At 35.3% G+C, this 20,754-nt stretch overlaps 1 protein-coding gene across 11 annotated transcripts in view; it reads left to right on the top strand.

Annotated features, from left to right (window-relative positions):
- LOC113233351 (guanine nucleotide-releasing factor 2) overlaps positions 1-20,754 on the top strand; it is a 57,490-nt gene that overhangs the window by 15,918 nt on the left and 20,818 nt on the right. For 6 of the 11 annotated variants that reach the window (XM_026468458.1, XM_026468457.1, XM_026468467.1 and 3 more), the window contains exons 2-11: positions 3,578-3,743; positions 11,347-11,455; positions 12,816-12,924; positions 14,062-14,376; positions 15,429-15,570; positions 15,824-15,904; positions 16,406-16,530; positions 18,548-18,653; positions 19,121-19,228; positions 20,003-20,113. In XM_026468458.1, coding sequence (XP_026324243.1) covers positions 3,578-3,743; positions 11,347-11,455; positions 12,816-12,924; positions 14,062-14,376; positions 15,429-15,570; positions 15,824-15,904; positions 16,406-16,530; positions 18,548-18,653; positions 19,121-19,228; positions 20,003-20,113 — 1,372 coding nt within the window. Of the gene's footprint in view, positions 1-3,577; positions 3,744-7,111; positions 7,392-11,346; positions 11,456-12,815; positions 12,925-14,061; positions 14,377-15,428; positions 15,571-15,823; positions 15,905-16,405; positions 16,531-18,547; positions 18,654-19,120; positions 19,229-20,002; positions 20,114-20,754 lie in introns of those variants that run through there. The other 5 variants (XM_026468459.1, XM_026468466.1, XM_026468462.1 and 2 more) reach the window with 5 other exon arrangements.

Below are 20,754 nucleotides of genomic sequence, written 5' to 3'. Positions count from 1 at the left end.
CAGCGACCGCCATCCGTCGCGGTCAACCGTCGCCAGTCTCCGTGTGCCTCGGGCGCGTCCTGCTGTCGCCTTTGCGTGTATTTATAAACTCGCGCGTCATTACTGATATAAAACATTAAATCAGTGTTCCCCACAATCCTGTTCTAGAGACAATCTTGTTTTATTCATAAACAAACTGTTCCGAAAACCGGTTAAAACATTCACACGAAATTAGAAGTTGTTTTGCAGTGAGTACATAATATTTGTGCGACGAAATCGGTTACCTCGTTATTGTTCAGTGCGAATGTAATCATAACTTGAATCATAAACTGGATTTCTCTGAGCGGAGACGAGGCCAACAAAAACATTGTTATTGACATAACTCAACCTATTTTGAGAACAAGGTATAGTACTGAAATAAAACTTGGTTTAATTTAACATCTCTAGGCATTTAAAAGTTAATTCTAAATTGGGGATTTCAGAGGAAGGTTTTACTTACTTATTTGAAGTTTATGTAAATATACTCTGCCTGTTGGCATCTCTTATTAACAACAACAACATTTTTTGTAATGTTGTGTGGTTTGTTATAAATTCAATCAAAATCAGACCTTTTTAAAATGCTATGGAATATCACGAGCATTCCTTAAAGGTAGAGAGAGGCCGACTGTTCATTAAGGTTTGGTATTTGTCAACTTTTCCTTATTTGTATTCTCAGTAAGTGAAACCAAAGAATTTATTGAAATTTTTTTATAGTAACCTAGTAGAGAGTGCAACAATTACCTCATGCTACACAGTAATGCGTCCTTCTTTGTTTTTTAATATGATTTACACGTGTTCTGTGTTAGGTGGTCCGAGATATTATGTACACACGCCAGCATATCAAGCTACATATTGACGTATCTTGTTCCGTTGCACTGGAGGCGATTTTCGAACATGAATGTGAAGTCTGATGTGCCGTTGTCCGTACACCAACCATGCAAAGTGAATATAGGTACTCTGTGGTGAATATCTTCTGTTTTGTATACAATGTTATTACGTATGCTGATAACATTGATATTGACACCAATGAGTTTTACTTCATTCTGTGCTGGTAAATATCCCAGTGAAACATTGCGGTTTTTGACCGACACCACCAGTTTTCAGAAGAGAATACACTCACTCATTGTGAGGGGGCGTTTATCTAGAAAGATTTTAAGGCACTCGCATTGTTGTCATACCACGATAATTACGAACACATAGAGGATAGTTCCGAGTAGTCTCGGCGTGCAGTAACTTCTCTGACCGCCGTGACGCTGAAAATTGTTTTGTAAAGATGGCTCGGGGATACGATACTTCTGCAATCAGAAATGACATGGAAGTAAGGTGAATGATGTAGAAATGATTGCCTTCCATAATATTTTGAGGTGTAACTCTTACGCTGCCAATAGATTGATGCATGACTGCAGTTAATGCGTGCAGACGTGATCACCGGTAACTGAGACATCAACTGTCTGCAGTCGAAAGTTCAACTTCAAAAGACGGCTGCATTCGATGTGAACGATAGTCCGAGAATCAAAAGTAACACTTGACATCCTTTCTAATTTAATTTTTAACTTGAAACAACCTTAATCTTTAGTAGTAACGGCAAAAAGTAACGATTACTTTACGGTTTAAACCCTATTTTGTATTACCAACGTAATGGTAACGAAAACAAAAACACGATTTATATCATTGGCACATTTCTTAAAATTTATTTTTTGTTATGGCACCTGGATGGCACAAACTACTGGAGGCCTTTACCCAGCATTGAGTGAAGTCGGGCTGTGGATGAAATATCACATTTGTTTACATTTTTGATCGTAAATCTGCAGTGTATAGTCGACATTAAGAAATACTCTGAGCTCCTGAAATACACTGAGTTTCTACTGCATGTAATTGCGGTGTGCACATCACCACAAGATGTTGTTTAAGAAGGCAATGTCAAAAGTAACAAGAATAAAGGAGGTATGTCAATAGACTGATGCAAGAAGAGGAAGCGAAAGAGCTATATCCTGACAGTTCTTTTGCAACGCAGTAACTGTAGGTTTACTACTACTAGCTTTGTACTAGGACAGTGGGAGACAAGCGTAGTAGCATAGTATAATAAGACCAAGGAGGCAACTCCTGCTTGTTCGGCGCGTAAACTTCGCTCGTAGCGTAGGGTTGTTACATTAATATTTTAATTATACCTACAGATTGTAAACGTAATTTGAATAAAATAGGTGTTCATCACAGTATTTTAGTGCTATATTGAAATAACCTTTATTAAATGCAGTATGTAGGTATAGTTGGCGAAATATTATTTGCACCAATTCATCTTATCGCTTCATCTTAGAGTACTACAGGACAAAAGAGTGAGCCGTCTCGGTAATGCACGTGCTGTCTGTATAGTGTTTCAAACGACAGTTTAAACACTTTTACGCTTTACTTTACGCACTTACTATGCGGAACTTTGTTGAATTAGTAAGAAAAAAGTCGGCAATAGGTATTTTATGGAGTACCTAGTAGTTTCAAAAGACGGCCTGATGAGTAATTATATGATTCAAAACTATAATTCAGAAAAAGCATTTAACGCACCCATGACTCGTACAATGGACCAAGATCATTAAGTCCAGTACGTTTTAAGTAAAAGAAGTGTTAATTGTTTTTATTACCCTATTGTAATAGAAAGGATAAGTCGTTCCAAGAGATAATTATTATGGAATATGATTGTGAAATAGAAATGAAATGCTGACCAATTCTGAATTTGAGGCATTCTTTTCTTTCTTTTCAAACTACTAGGAACACAACCATAAACAAGTCTACTATTTGATGCTCGTTTTTGTCGACACGATTATGCGAATGTGTGCATCCGTACACGGCGCGCGGCGGGCGTGCTCACATTCAAGCCCCGCTAGTACGTTTGTATGGAGTGGTAACTTCTCATATTAAACTATGGTAGTAGTTTTTGTATTTTACCAAGAATCAAAACGTCTGAATAGCAAAAGTGAAACAAATGGCCGTTGACACACTAATTCAAACTACAAAGAGTCCATATCTGTTAGTAGACACTTAAAATAAACAACGTACTGAATCTATGTTAGTAACAATGTAAATCGCACACATTATATAAAACAGTAACAATAAATAAACTGCTCGTCTATAAATGTGTACTCTGTAAAAAACACACCCTATTTAGGTTATATAGTTTTAATTTTTTTATTAACTTAGATATTCAAATCTAATCTGCTTTCAATATAACCAAATAATCAAAATAACCAAGATAGCCAAAGTCAACATCTATGTAGACCTATTTAAGTATTTTTCCGTGTGTGTATGTTTGTGCAAATGTGGTTGGTGTCAGTCTTTGTAAAGCTAATAGGATTGCAGGTTAAACTAGGGTCGCGAACAAAAAGTGGAAATTATAGCAAGTTACCTTTTTTTTTGTAGAGACTTGTAGCCAGCAGTTGAACATCAGTGTATAAATGTAGAGGAAGTATATAAGTGGAACGTTTTTCATAGTAATCAATTGGCATTATTTTGTTCACATCTTGTTGGTAAACAACGGGTATTATACTATGTTTGTTTACATTGTTAATAGAGAACGAGTCAAGCGGCGAGCCGGGTTCCGGTCATCGCGGGTCTTTGCGCGGCGCCAACAAGCTGGCGCGGCGCGCGCGCTCGTTCAAGGACGACCTGCTCGAGCGCATCTCCAACATGCGCTCGCCGCAGCAACACCATCCGCCGCATCTCTCCTCTGCCATCAGGTCAGTCAGACAATGCAATAGAGCTATTGTTCATTCATGAAGGAATTACGACTACCTTTCAAAAGATTACAACAATACTCCTTCAATTCGATAGCAGTAGATATTTATTTAAATCGCACCCTAGATATATCTTACATGCGATTTTCGAAAAGTAGTTTTTTATACTTTTTATCTTTATTTTATCTGTTACTTTAAATCTTATAAGCTTGTTCTTTAGAATTCTACAGATTTGTTGTAGTTATCGTACCTTTTGTGTTTTTGAGTCGAAACACTTACAGATATATGTATTTAAGTTCTATCATATTTGACGAACTGTATATACCATGATTTGTATTTAAATAAACAACGAAATACAAGTGATGCTCCTTAGACTAGGAATATCACCCTTATGTTGTTAACAATAAGCATAATTCGCTCAAAACGTTTCGCTTTATTTATGCGAATTATTCTTAATTATTACGTAGTAGTATTTGTATGCTGAAATATGGTGGCGAAAAATCACTTTTTAGGGAAGCGTTCTTGAACAAATTCTGAAACCGTCTTTGAACGCATTGTCACTTTCATCAGATAATGTAAAAACTCAGTGACACGACTTTCCATTAGTCATAACAAATCCGACATACGTAAATCATATTTAAACCCTCGAATCAAAGAAGGATATACCTGCCAACTCTTGTGGGTTCTAATATGAATGTATTTTTGCAATTTCACACTGTTAAATAGCGAGGAATAACTGGAATAGGTTTTTTTAACCGACTTCAAAAAAGGAGGAGGTTCTCAATTCGACTGTATGTTCTTTTTTTTTTGTATATATGTTACGCGATATAACCGGCATTTGTGAACCGATTTTCATGATTCTTTTTTTGTTGGAAAGGGGGTACTTCCATAGAGGTCCCATTTCATTTTGAAGAAAATCATCCACCTCGAAGGGTGGCTGTTCACGCATGAAGATTCATTTTTATAAATGGCGCCTAACTTTAATTTAGGAGCAATTACTTTAATGGTTGATTTTGCTATTTCTTCAATTCAAAGCGTGTTTATCTCAATATACTTTGAGTAGTTTCGTAGTGAGAACTTATTTTTATTGTCTCCAGTGTCAAGTCCTGTATAGTAGCGAACTAGGGGATATTTCAATAAAACTTAGCAAATAGAAGTAATTCCACGTACTTTTGAGGTCGGTTTTTTTTATACTCTGTACTGAGATTATGTAATATCAAGTGACGGAACAAACAAGTCATGCGGCCTGATGGTAAGTTACACGCCTGTCCATAACAGCTGCAGTGCCACTCAGAACTTCAAATTGCAAATTACTGAGGGGCACTACCACTGTGCCCGTCACACCCTGAGGCATTAGTTGACAAGTCTCATGTGCCTGTAATTTCACCAGCACTTTTATCCTTGAAAACCGTAATGCTGATATTACTGCTTGGCGACGGAAATAGGTACGGTGGCAGTACTTCCCTGGACGACTCTTTTACAAGGTGTTCTACTGCTATTAAAAGTATGTAGGAGTAGGTGGTAAAGCTATTTACAGATATCTCTATCGAATTGGACTATTTAGTTGTCTTTAAAATTGTATAATTTTGCGTACTAAACGTTAAAACAGGTAATGGTAACTTTCATAATGGAACATTAGGTAGAGAAAACTATCTATGTTTTTGTTCTTCATATAATTTGTAAATTACGGCACATTTGTTAATTAATTGCTTACCGTTGATGTTAGAAAGTAATTTTGCGTTAAGATACCATGCTACTGTAGTTTAAAATTATATTTTAAGCTGGTGACAATATGTTTAGAGTTCTGAATCGACTGGCAATAATCTCAGTACAGAGTACTAAAGAAACCGACCCCAAAAGCACGTGGAATTACTTCTATTTGCCAAGTTTTATTGAAATCGGTTACCGGAAAGTGCGCAAATCCCGGATTCATCCCCTAGTTCGCTACTATACGGAATTTGACACACGAGATAATAAAAATCGGTTCTCACTACTCAAAGTATATTGAAAGAGAAAAACGCATTGAATTGGAGAATATCAGAATCTATGAATCTTCATGCGTGGACGCCACACTTAAAGATGGATGATTATCTTCAAAATTAAATGGGACCATTATGGAGGTACCCTCTTTCCAACAAAAAAAGAATTATCAAAATCGGTGCACAAATGGCGGAGTTATCGCGTAACATACATACAAAAAAAGACATTAAGTTGAATTGAGAACCTCCTCCTTTTTTTGAAGTCGTTTAAAAATTATATAATAATATTTGTGTTAAAAATGAATAAATTGTGAAGATATGGCTCTATTCAGATGCCGTAAAATAAATATATATAAAAAAAAATATGTTAAATCATTTAATTATAATAATAACGCACACACTCAACATAGCCCCGCACTAGGGAAACCCTGTGTCGCGGGTGCCATGGACACACACATAGATAACCACAAAGTACAACCAAACTCACGAGAGAAATAATGTAGGCCATATTGTAAGTCAATGAGGCCATATAAATATTTCTCCCGGCCCGGGAATCGAACCTGGGACCTCTGCGTGGCAGTCCGGCATGGTAACCGTTCGGGTACGGAGGCAGTTGAACTTATGATTTATCAGAATTTTTGAGTTTTTATTAATATTGCTGTTAATAATAGAAAAATTGAGCTTTTCTGCAAGTCATGACTATATTGCAATAATGGTAATTCAATCTTTCTGTTAACACCAATTGTTATAAAAATTTGTGACGTATTTCTAAAAACGAGGTCGCTTATTTTTTAGTAATTCAATACTGTCATGTCGAAAGTTACTTCTTATTTTGTAATGCAGAAGATTGATGAAAGTTGTTCTAGTTGCATTAATATTTGTATTTCAGTCGTATGTTTACATCAACTGATTTGCGACAATTTCCTAACATAGAGACCAATGTTCGTTAACATTAAATATTCCTTATCATACGTCGTATCGTTATCAGCCCGGTTCTGTATATTACGATGAAATCCACAATATTTATTGTTCCATATCTAAATTGATAATATTTACATGTGTACATAACTTCACTATCTTTACTGTCAACGGCGTAAGAAAGTGTTCCTTTCCTCAGTCTTATCTCGGCCGCTAGTGAAAGAACGTCTTTATTGCGTTAACAATCATTTATTGTTTTTAAAACAGTCACGCAATGTGTATCATCCGTGTTTAAACTTTGTACCGGGAGCTGTTTAGTGACAAAAAGCATTAAAGTAGGCGCTATATTAATGTAGATATTGCTCTAAAAGTAACGGAAATTATGAGTCACTATCACGACCGCGAGTGTCGCTCTCATTAGCGCAGTGACATTGTCCGCTGAAATCTCATTAGTTTAGTGCGTGCACTGTTAAGTGATTACATTCTAAAGCCCGTGTCTGTACTGGCGACATGTCTTAAATTACTCGTTTATTTATTTTGCGACCAACAGAAGTGAGCATTTTAATGCAGCTAACTGAGCTTGTTCGAAAGTTGTTCATTGCGTAGAAGCATTCCGCAAAGTGATTAGTGCGATCGAGTGTTCTTAGTGGTACAGGTGTTTCTAAATGTCGCACGCTGTGCGATCGCCCGTTGGTGACTGGATAAACAAACGTACAAATCAATTTAATTGGAAATTCATTCACAATGGAAAACGGTATGAAATTAAGTGCTTCTACTTTTTATCAGTAATGGGTTGGTGTGAATTAAAGAAATGACTCAGAAACTCAATACGGGCTGACTAGTATGTTTATAGTTTTAATGATTATTTTTTCTTTGTGCTTGCAAGGAAGGTGAACTGGGAACCTCCTACTTGAATAGCAAATAAATTACTCAGCGTTGTAATTCGCGGCGTAGTGTGGGCTCGCATGCAAAGCAGTTTCTTTCGTAACGCGGCACATACCATTGTCAATGAAATTTTTAGAAACAATTTACAGTTTTAATTTGCATGAAATATTTTTAAATATACATGCGTTCCTACTTATCACCATAGTTTATGTAGTATGGAGGACATCCGGGCTAAAGTGAAACGTATATCCATATTTGCGTAATATCCAGAGAGTAGAGCGTTTCGGTGTTAGAAGTTTCAAATTTTCAACTGTGTGTAACACTACGGCACTAAAGTGCTCCTAGAATGCCTTCGTTAACTAAGCCTTTTCATATTATACGGAACTGGGGAAATCTTCCTCTTAACCTCGTGATACCAGTTATATAAATTACAGTTTATTATTTATTACTTAACACTCCTTTTAAGTGTACTTAAGTTCTTAACGTGGTTACATAAATGCGATTTTATTTTGATGTTGTAACGAGAGTCCGTGTGTAATGTCATATTGGCGAAAGTTGAATACATAACGGCTTGTTACTTGTTATACTAAGCCTTACGATTTCAATTCCTTACTAAATCACACTACCAGTAATTTACTTCCTTAAAATTTGTGACTGAAGCACTACTTTTTAAGCTCTAAAGTGTACATGAAAATGATATATGAAGTGATTCAGACCCAAACAATTGCAGTCCTATGATCACGTAAACGCGGGCGTGTCACGTAAATGCGAAATTTAGTGTTATATGTATATTACAATCTTACTGTATATTACAATTACAAAGGGCTTACAGAAAAATATTTAAAAAGTTCCGAATACGTTTTCCATACAAAACTGAACGTGTTTGGGCGTGTTATTAAATTCAGTACATTTTAATGTATATTGGGCATCGATATTGGCCGTTCAGCTCTTGTCCCATAGTAGATTGCTGGGTGTTAGGAGGTGAAATCAAATGGTGCTATTTTTGATTTGTTTGTCTTTGAATAAGAACTAATGTCTGACATTAGTGCTTATTCAGTTTAAGAGCAACCCCTAGAGTTAGTTACTCAGTTACTCATTCTTTTCAGGGAAATCTGCCTTACGAATGAGTAGAGAATTTAATCAGAGTGACGAATTGAAGTGTGTATTCTTTAACCAGGACATAAAGATATTTTTAATTTGAATTTAAATAGGTTTATTATACTTAATTCATTTATTTGTGAAAACACAGGCTATGTAGTAGCTGACATGTACAAAATAAATATAGTTTGACTGTGTCCGGCCAAACATTAGGTACAGAAATATTGAAGCTATGTTATACATTCACTCACATGCACTTCGACAGATTAAACCAGGTTGTAACATGTTTCTTTTTCAATAATATCACATGGGCAATCGGGTAGCAATTTAAACGCGGTGATAGTTATGTGAGGCAATTTATGGTAACCAGATGTCAAAATAAATACACAAAACGTTAAAAATTTGCGAATGAATTTAGGGATTTATCATTTAAAAATTCGGACACTGTATAATACTTTTTATTAGTCAATAACTTGTTTAATTGTTTTTTAAATAGCATAAGGTTTTTCTCAGAATTAGTTCTTTCGGTAAAGTATTGTAAATTTTTGGCGCTATTACAAAAATACTTTTCAGCATGAAGGTAGTTTTACATGTTTTCAAACGAAGTTGGTCGTAACGTCTTAGCTTCAGAGATCGCATGAACGAGTGTGGGTGCATTCGGACGTACACGGCAGTTTCGTGGATATAGAATTTGCAGTATAATATTACTATCAAAGCAAGAAATGACAGTTATTTACCTTTTTTAATAAAAAAAATAAAGTCTATATGCTCTATATCAAGATTTAAAAGCTACTCTTCAAAATACACGAAATTCTCAATTAATACGATTCTTATAACTTTAACTTTTTAATGAAATAGTAGCCGTGTTCAATTTATATTTTATCAACAGAAGTTTGTTGCTTTTAATAGTCTACAAACAACAATGTTATTGAAACTGTTTGTTATATGTTTATTCTGTATGATTAAAAAAGCAATATGTGTGTGTACTCGTATGTACATAGAAATGAATACACGCAGAATTTGTACGTATTCTGTGCAATTGGAGTTCTTTAAAATAGCTTTATTTCGGAATTCAATGACAAAAAATATCACATACTGGCTTTAATACTGGCACATCACGAAAATGGAAAACGTAAAGATGGTTTTTTTAACATCCTTAAGTCAAAACTGATATTAGCTAATCACATTGCTTATTGTTGCCATAATTTTTCTATTTTTTTTAACGAAAATCTCAGCGCCCATATTTAAACAATAAAAGATTGTGATTTTTTACTTATGACATTGTTGATACCGACTTGCAAATGACGTCACACGAGTTATCTCAACAGGCGCAAGCATAGCCGTCGCGCTCGCTAATGCCGTAGCGCCATGCTCGGTTGAAATGATGAAAGTGTCTCTACTGGCGGGTATTGTCTATATAAGTAAAGCTAGGACTGCTGGCCTTATTGTTAAACATCTTGGTTCCATTAAGTACATTTTAATTTATCATTAGCTTCTACACACATCGTCCATGTAGTGTAAACGGAGTAAGCAAAAATTGCTTGTAAAAGAACGACGTTAGGTTGTCTAAGATGACATTAACTGGTAACAGAGTTCCCCGGCTGTGTAGATCATGTTTTTTTAAAGATTCGCTGAACGAACAAATCGTGCGCCTGGTGGTAAGCGAAACGCCTGTTCATAACAGTTGCAATGTCGCTCAGAGCTTTTACTCGCAAAGATCTGAGGTGCACTGCTACTACGCCTGTTACTCTGAGACATAAGAGTCCCATGTGTCTGTAATTTCACCCTTTCCCTTCGGAAATGGAAAGCAATAATGCTCACATTACTGCATGATCACTGTAATAGGTAAGCTGTATTGCTACTACACCTGGGTAGGTTAGGCTACCTGGTACCTACTTATTTCGCCTCGCCTCTTTTGTCCAAAGTTTTGCTGTGTTTTGAATTGAAGGATTGAGTAGCTGAATGCGTTCATACGGATAGGAGACTTATAGTTTTTTGTCTCATAGTCGCGAACGCATTTGCGATGTTAAAAATACTTAATATAGCAAATTGTCTATAGGGTCGGTAGCTCCCATCAGGAGGACAACCTATTTGCCGTTCCAAGAACCATACAAACAATTTGTTTTGTTACGGGTTTTCCTGTAATCATTGTTTGTCTTTTTAACCGACTTCAAAAAAAAAAAGGAGGAGGTCCTCAATTCGACTGTGTGTTTGTTGTGTGTGTATGTTACGTGATAACTCCGCCATTTGTGAACTGATTTTGATAATTATTTTTTGTTAGAAAGAGGGTACCTCCACGGTGGTTCCATTTAATTTTAAAGGAAATCATCCAACTCTAATGGTGGCTGTACACGCATGAAGATTCATTTTAATAAATAGCACCTAAATTTTAAATACTAATTATTTTTAAATATAATTTATTTAATAAATTTTAATAAATAAATAGCAAAATCAATGCTATTCTCCAATTCAAGGCGTTTTTCTCTCGATATTTACTTTGAGCAGTGAGAACCGATTTTTATTATCTCCTGTGTCAAGTTCCGTACAGTGGCGAACTAGGGGATGAATCCGGGTTTGCGCACTTTCCGGCAACCGATTTCAATAAAACTTGGCAAATGGAAGTAATTCTACGTACTTTTAGGGTCGGTTTTTTTAGTACTCTGTACTGAGATTATTTAAAACTTTAAATTTTCTACACATCTCTAACCTCTAATTTCCTCTTTCAGATCGCATTCCCCTCTTAGTCCGAAGCTTCGGAACATGGGGACGAAACCCGTTACTGTGGAGGAGGGGGAAGTCACGCCTGCCAAAGAACTCGAACGGCTAGTCAAAGAGGTCTGTTTAATATCTGTACTATAATCGACCATTGTAGTGTAATCAGAGTGGTTACCATTACTTTGCAACAGAAAGGGATCCTTATAGGACGATAATATTATTGTTTAAAAAGATTTTCTTGGAAAGTAATTAAAAGTATGTATTTTTCTTAACACGCAATATAGGCGCTGCGATGATATATTTTTTTAACTCAAAACACAAAATTATCGTTCAATAGCGTAGTGTTTTGTTTGTAAGAATGAAAGGTTTGCATAACTTGTTTATAATAGTTTTTGCAAAAGTTGTTTTTCATTATTAGAGTCATTATAAGTCCGATTTTTAATTAAATATAACAAACTGACAGCTACTAAAATGGCTTTAAAAAATAAAGTTTGCCATGTATATTGTGAGGTGATGTCACTGAAATGACTGATGTCACTGATCTCACTGGAACGGATGCAGTGAAGAAAAAAACCGTAAAAGATTTTTGACTATTTATCTGCTAATCAATATAGCATGTTGTCTCTCTCTACATACTTCTATCATTTTTCTGTTAATAAATTCTATATTAAAAAAAATGATACCTACAAATAACAAAAAATTTAATTTATGCTGATGACCTACTGAGCCAGTCAATGAATTCGATTCTTTAAGATAACACTATTCTTTTTCATCAAAAACTTTTTCTTCTTTTTATCGCACCGATGGCATACATTATAATGCTTGCCATGGTAGTGAAAGAATTTGCCAATCGGCGTAAGGTACTCGTCGATTGTTGGCTAGAATGCGCCAGACGTACAGGAATGAATATTGTACATTATTACACAATTGTAGACTACGTGTTAGATAAAGATGTATGGAAAGACAACATGAGTCTAGATTCCACATAAATATGATTCAGAATGTATCTTTAGCATTTATGTTTATTTGAAAAGAGCAATCCTTAGAGTTTCTTGCTCGATCTTCTCTGGGAGGTCAGCGTAGTGAACGAGCAGTAGCTTAAAAAATAATGTTTTGAAGTATAAAAAATTTACCTATGAAATTAATGATTATTTGACTTTGACTTTGTACGTCGTGCGGAGTGAATCCTTTCGGGCACCCATTAAACTTCAAGTTTCTTATTATTTCTAATTAAAACCCCGATTGTAGTTATAATTGTGGTACAGATACTTTAGTAATATTAAAAAAATAATTGAAGATAGAAATTAACTGAACCCTTCAAAATTTAATTCAATTTTATTTGCCCAAACATTAATATCACTTGTCAAAGATCAAGCTATAAGGTCGTACTTGTTATTTTCGTTACACTTCGTTCACTCAGACTAACATTCATCTATAAATCAAAACCATTGTTGCTTTAACGATTTTTTATCTATTTCAGGTTACATTCGGATTAAAACACTTCTCAGATGTTATTACAAAAAGGAAGCTGGAAATGCTACCCGATAATGGCACCATTGTGTTTGAATCCATTGCGAATATTCATAAAGGTAATTCACGAAACTATATATATTAGTTTTTGTTATCAAAAAAAGAAAAATAACAGACAATTACTAATAGAAAAAAAATTATAAACATAAATCGACAAGCATTTTATAGTTCAAAATGGATAATTTTATTTGTATATTCGTCGCAACCACAAATGGGAATAGGCAGCGTATATTTACGTAACATTGTAGTAAGAAAGGGGATAATACCTCACAAAACTCAGGAATTATTTAAAATAAAAGGAAAAAATATACAATAATATCGTCATACTTGATATTTTCGTTACATTACACTCACAGACGATTAACTATTCATCATAAATCAAATTCAATTCATGATTTAAAATAAAAGGAAAAGTATACAATATCGTTATATATCTTCACATAAAACGCATTTTTTTATGTACGGTTATAACTATCCCTGCTTACATATTAGAGCCTATGCACAGGGCGTATTTTATACCCGCCAACGGCGTGCGTTTCTTGAATGTGCGTCTACGGCGCCGTAAATGCGTGCCATCTGCGCCGTATTTGCGCCGCAGACGCGCTATAGTGTATCGATTCAAATGCGCGCAAACATCGCGTTGCAAGCAAAAGAAGCTTATGCACTCCACTGGAGTTTACACTTAGCATTTCATGTAGTTGCTTCATTTCAAAAATTAACAGAATTTAACAAGCAGAACTAAAATTCAAGCTACCTCTTATAGAAATGCGCAATACATAACGCGCGACTACAGTGCGACTGCGACGATGACGCGTGACTACAGTGCGGCTGCGGCGATGACGCGTGTTTGCGGCGCGTCGTCGGCGCGTATAAAACGCCATATGTATACGCTCTTATCCCTTTTGTCACATGAATAAATATTTGATATTATTATAAATACAAAGATTGAAAAACACAAAGAAAAAATCCTTCGATCTAACTGACTGAACCAGCATCTTTTGCTGTACCTGGGCCACCGCTTTTACCACCTGAACTACAGATCTAGTCACCTCAGTTCAGTCTCGATCTGTATACATGAGTGTCATGGTAGTAAAAACATCATGATATTCAATAAAATAAATAGGTACATGTTTGATAGTTAGGTTTCATTTGAAAATTTGTTCAAATGATTATACATCGCAATCTTTGCCTTGCAGCTATTAAACCATACTGCGGTAGATCACCGCAACTCATGAGCGCAGTGAAACGCTTATGCAATGCACTAGCGACGCTAATACGGCTATGCGACGAAATAACAGCAGTTAGTTTGCGAGCTGACGCTGGTAACGAGGAAATGGATACTTCTACTGCGGCCTTATCGCCAGAACATGTTAGTTCTGTGGTGAAAGGAGTAACTTCGGCTGTCGAGGAAGTAGCATCGCTGGCACAGCAACATATGACACGACCTGCGTTGTCACCGCGACCTGCACTTGTATCTCCAAGGGCTTCTACACAGAGGAATTCGTTGCCTGGTAAGTTTGATTAGCTCGTCGTCTGTGATTCGAATCGGATCAGTTCGATTACGTAAGCTATTGTCACGTGCTCATACAATCTTGATATAATGGGACTGACGTGAATTAATATAAAGCTGTTCTAAATTGAAGAAATTTAGAAGACTTTGACTACGTATAGATTGACTTAAACTTTCACGATTTTCATACATTATTTGTTTATTGAATCGGGACTTAATCATGTAGGAATAAAAATGTAAATACTTTATTTACCGTGACATAGAGTCCCCGAAACGTCCGTATAAAATATGCTTTTGTACACGATTAAGTCTCGATTTTAAAATAACATAATACGCGTTCATTTAATGTAGATTTTAAGACTTTCGTGGTATTTCATTAATCGCAGGCTTTTTACCACGATATGAGTTCTTTTTGGTTACGGGTTGACTCTTGAGTTGATTCAATTGACCATGGAGCGTGTAACCGTTGCGAAATATCGGGAAAATAGAAAAAAATCATACCGTGGTAAGAAACTTGTAATAAGTGATTATCAATACGTTCTTCCAAGTTAAATATTGATCTTAAAAAATAGTTTTGTTTGAAAACATAATATCATCCTGCTGCACAAGGTTATACTCGTCATGTTGTGTTGACACGTGTGTACAAGAATTTATCATGTGTAAAATGGACTTATGCTACATCGGGAATTGTTACTATAAAATGTTGGTTGAAAATTTTTTTTTTATAATACCAAGTGACGGGACGACCAAGTCGTGCGCCTGGACGTAAGCGACACGCCTATCCATAACAGTTGCAGTGCCATTCAGGGCTTTAAATCGCAAAGATCTTATGGGCACTGCCACTGCGCCCGTCATCTTGAGACAAATTGACAAGTCCCATATGCCTGTAATTTCACCAATACCCTTACCCCTTCCAAACCGGAATGTAGTAATGCTCACATTACTGCTTAGCGGCAGAAATACAGTACTTCCCTGGATTAACTCTTTCACAACGAGCTCTACTGCTACTGAAATATATTAGTAACTTACTCAGTAATTTGCTTCCATTTGCAGATATTCCCCTAACGCCAAAGGAAAGGTCCCTTTTGACTGGAGAAGGCAATAATGAACCTACAGGAGTTCGAGCGTCGCATTCTTCTGAATCTGTTTTGGATGCACCCGACACACCGCCTCCGAAACCTGCTCGACCAAACAGGTATGGATACAAAAGTGAAAATTTATTTGAATCCCACTGGTGTAAAAGCGGATATTATGGAATTTGAACATCAATAGCAAAAGTAGACATAGCAATTTACATTTAAATTTAAAAATAAAATATTTTCTAAAGAAAGCAAAACTGACTGTCGGAAAAGGAAACCGGTTTTCTAGTTTTTTATGGGCGTTGATGTTCGTAATTTAGCGTAAGATATGGCAGGTCGATAGTGAGAGTGTTTATTCGTATGTTACAGGAAAATCGAGTTGGCCCCTCCTTTGCCTCCCAAGCGCAAGTCTGCTAACGACAACTCCCTTTTGGCCCTCTCTATTGACCGGTTAGTTGAGAAAGTTTCTATAAATCTTTAAACATAGCTGTGCGTGTTGTAAACAATCTATCTGTAGCTTGTTACTGAATATCTCCAATGACCAATAAATACAGATTGAATTATTTCATTACATTAGTTGTATTAGGTGGTGTCAATTACAATAAGGGAGAATCTAGTGTAATGAAATTTTTTTCGCGATGCTGTGTCCTTTGAATTGTGTTGATATGGTCACTCTCTAAGCTGTCCAATTGTGTGTATGTAAAATCAAAGTTAATTACAATGGTTTTACTACATCCCGTTTTTGTGATGGAAAGGGAAAATTGTCTTTCTCTTCTAATAGTCAGATAAAATTATTTACGTAGTGGACTTTGAACCTTGTAACCATAGTACCAACATAGTTGCAAGCATTTAGTAGTCTCTAATTGGAGAGTCGACTTGTAACAATACAATTATAATTTAATACGAAAATATATTAAACGTGCTATTATAAAGGCTTAATATTTATTGCAGGTTATCTTTACAATCTCACAGCAGTGGCTCGTTGGATTCTATGCTGAATGTATCGAATGATGAAGAACGTAACGCTCACGAGAACAGTAACAACGATGTGTTTGCGCCGCCTAATTCTGAAACGGGTAAGTTCACACAGTATCACTACGCAAGCGTATACTTCCACTGTAGGTATCCCTTTATTAACAGTACCATATTAAATATTTTGTACCATATTAAATTGCTCGCGAAGCAAAGGTATAAAGTTGTATTATATTGTTCTTTGTTTTTTCTTCCTTTTTTTAAGCCCGTAACAATTAAAGTTCGTTCTGCATGTAAGTTCACAAGAATTCAGAGGTGTTTAATTGTCAATTTTACGCTAATAAAGTTACAAGATAAATTAATAATTAGAGAAAGGATTATGCAAGGGGACTTGTAGATTCGTTAGAAGGAAGCAGATTTCTACTAAATGTGTTTTGTACTCGATTTGGAAAAAATACGTACACGTTACATAAGAAAGTTGTTTTTGACGGCGATATGGCCCGAGTTATCTATTTGTTACATGAAATTTTACTATATCACTCTTTTAGATTACAAATTGTAGTTGGTATGTATATAATAAACCATTGTTCCTAATTTTAACACAATCATCATCATCAATTATGTGGTTTTAAACTAGGGAATTGCCTGTACTGTGAGTGACAGAACAACGAAATTACCTCCATGGACACGGCTGTTTGTTGGTGGTCATACTTAGTCAGCATAGCCCTGTGGGCTAATTTACTTGACTTGACTTAGAGAGACGGTTACAAACATTGTAGTAGAAACGAAAGATTGAATCTTGTGGATACAGTTGTATTTCTAGGTATAACGTTAGATGCTAAATTGCAATGGGGTCCCCATATAAGTAAGTTATCAAAACGGCTCAGCTCTGCAGTGTACGCGATTAAAAAAATAAGGAAACTTTCAGACGTCGAAACCGCTAGATTGGTTTACTTCAGCTACTTTCACAGTCTAATGACATACTGCATTTTGCTTTGGGGTAATGCCGCCGATATCAATAGAATCTTTGTCCTGCAGAAACGTGCAGTTAGGGAAATTTACAATCTGGGCCCCAAAATATCTTTGAGAGATAAGTTTAAGGAAATTAACATTCTTACACTAGCCTCACAGTACATTTATGAAAATGTAATTTATGTTAAAAAGAATATTAATTTCTTTATGAAAAATAGTGACAGACATAACATTAATACGAGGAATAAAAATAAACTAGCTTTTCTTGATAGCCGTCTTCACAAAGTCAAAAAATCATTTAAGGGGCAATGTATACGCTTCTATAACAAGATTCCGGTTGATATACAAACTTGGCCTTTCACGAGGTTTAAAACCATAGTGAAACAAAAACTTTATACTAAAGGTCTATACAACTTCTGCGTACTTGGATGACAAAAATCCGTGGTAGTACCCGTTTAGCTCATGGAGGTAGTCTCGATCTCTGATGTTTCAAATAAAAAAAAAAAAAATATTGTAAATGTTATTTACAAAGAGCAACCCCTAGAGTTTCTTGCTCATTCTTCTCAGGAGAATCTGCCTTACGAATGAGCGGTACAGTTTAACTATTGTGACGATTTCAAGTGTAATAATGCTTACCTATGAAATAAAGATTATTTGAATTTGAGTTAGAAACATCCGTGTCAGGATCAATTTAAAAAACTTCGCTACCCAGATTGGTACTACTGGGAATCGAATCCAGCATCTGATCTAGCGCCCACATTGCAAACTGATTAGCTACTGAGACCGTCAAATAAATGATATTCCTTTCAGGGATAAATTCGCATATTGTAGTACTATAAAGTATTTATATTATATTTATAAATACATGCTTATTCTTTGGTCTCGTTGATGAAATAATTTCGCAATTTCTACTAACTTATCCACATAATAATTTACAAATTACTTGGTTAATGTTCTTTTTGTGTTAATCGTGTTGCTGGTCTTTTTTCCTCAACTTCATACATAAATCACTTTACTATCGTAAAAAATCTGTGTAAACACTCGTCTGTAGTATACTGAAATTATTTTGTGTTGAAAGCTTGATTTACAAACATTAACTAATGCATACCCAATTTCCTTGAAACACTATACATATACTTTGAATCTTAGGTATATGCAACTGCAACAGTTCGAACGAGATACGATCGTCATTGGAGTCGCACGAGTCTCATTTCAACGCGCACACGCCGGCCAACCACAATCGGTATGTCCACCAGTATGTACGCTGAGTTTAATTCTTTATTTTGCTTGTTCTGTTCATTTTAAGTGTTTTAAGCCTCTTACAGAATGACACATGACAATGACAATGACAGTTTAATGTTGCGGTTCCATTAGACCGCGGTTCAAAACGCTACCCGAACACTGATTACTTCATCGCAGGTCGTTACTCTGTAAGAGGTTTTATTTTGTGGAATTGAATCTGAAGATTTCTAACAAATGATAATTTCTCGATTAAATTGGATTTCCAAACGTACTCAACTCTGCAAATAGATGGTTCTTTTATATCTTCACTTTTCTATCTTAGATAAGTCCATTGCCATTTAAAGGTCTTACTGTAATCGTCAATGCTGTATGTTTTGTGCATGTTAATATTGTCATTTATTGTAACGCCCCGGGTCATGGCGAAGCATTGTCCATGATGGACGTTACTCTATCGTGTGTCCTTTTGTTTATCGTTTATAGCTTCTCCAATGAGTCGGGGTTTGTCTCCGTCGGACATGCGGAGATGTCTACAGAACACAGTTTCACATCTTCGTTTTCTTCACACCAGTACACAAGTCATACCGATAGGTATACTTAACTTTTTATTTAAGCACAGACAAGTTAGTTTTGGACCATTCCATGTTGCATTTTAATTTATTTCTTTTAAAAAATTGATATCAAAAGTACATATTAGTGCATTTCAGTGTTCAAAAGTAAATTGTCATTCTTTATTTTGTGTTACACAATCAATAACAATCGTTTACTTGTTTTGTTTCTAATTTGTTTTGGTAAGAGTCACGCAGGAAATGTGTCGTAATGTATTTCGTAAATAATAATCGCCTTAAATTTTAAAGAATTTCGTTGTAGTGGTGAGCATGCAACCGCAGGGCAATTAATTGCGCACTGCGAAGTCTGCTGTGACTCTTAACCCATCACGTTTAAGTTAACGTTTTATTACACAATCAACAAAGGATCTATTCTCATTTTATTTAATTAGAGGTTACAGTGTTACGTGCCGACGTGCTTTATTCGAATTATATACATTTATATATTTATTTTCATTGAAGACAGTGCAACAATATTCAATTTAAACTTTGAATATTTGCCGCGCATATATGTATATCCAAACTTTTTATATTGTTTTTTATACGATAACCATATACAGAGGTAAACCTACACCACTACTCGAATCGTATGGAGCAATTATGCAAATACATTATCTTGCAAGCTCTGAAGATTACAAATTTAATGTCTAATTTAATAAAATGAGAATAACCAATAATTCTTCTATCTACTTATCTGTCTGTTTTCTAAGTGAATGTTTTTCCATGTCTACCAAGCTTTTTGTTATTGTTTTTGCAGCGCTTTTGATACTACAGACTGTGTGAGCGAAATGAAGTGCACCATGCAAAGCTTTGAGAGAAGCATGAATATTTTGAATATGAACAGTGTTGCCACGCACTCTTCTTTAAAGTGAGTGTTCTTGGTTTTATTGCACTTTTATGTACAACCTTAATGGCTAGTTGTTGCACAACACTTGTGCGCTTTGTTATTGCAAATTTAATTTTGGCGACGTCTGTGGTCGAGTAGCTTGCACACCGATTCTCATAGTGTCGTCATCTCCGAGATCCCGGGTTCGATCCCCGATCGGATCAATGTAGAAAAACTTCTCTATACTGTCTCGGGTCTGGGTGTTTGTGATAACGTCGTTGTTTTTTTCCGATTCCCATAACACAAGTGCTTTAGTTACTTACTTTGAGATCGGAGCAATATAATGTGACGTTGTATAATATTTTTTTATATATTCATTATTTCGTGGACGTGAAGATTTATACTTTCTTTAAAAAATATATAATATTTAAAAAAAACAATTAGTTATCAAAAACGAAGTTAGTTTAAAACTGAAATTATGTACAAACAAACAAAACTAAATAACAAAATAAACAAAGTTTGTTTATAATACAAATTAGTTTGATAATTGAAATTATAAACTACTTTTGGGTAAGACCGAACTTTGTTTAAAACTGAAATTATGAACAAACAAACAAAGCAAAATAAACAAAGTTGGTTTATAATACAAATTAGTTTGATAATTGAAATTATAAACTACTTTT

Source organism: Hyposmocoma kahamanoa, unplaced genomic scaffold, assembly GCF_003589595.1.
Source record: "Hyposmocoma kahamanoa isolate Upper Pololo Valley unplaced genomic scaffold, ASM358959v1 78, whole genome shotgun sequence".
Lineage (NCBI taxonomy): Eukaryota > Metazoa > Arthropoda > Insecta > Lepidoptera > Cosmopterigidae > Hyposmocoma > Hyposmocoma kahamanoa.
This window is presented reverse-complemented; position numbering and strand designations above follow the sequence as displayed.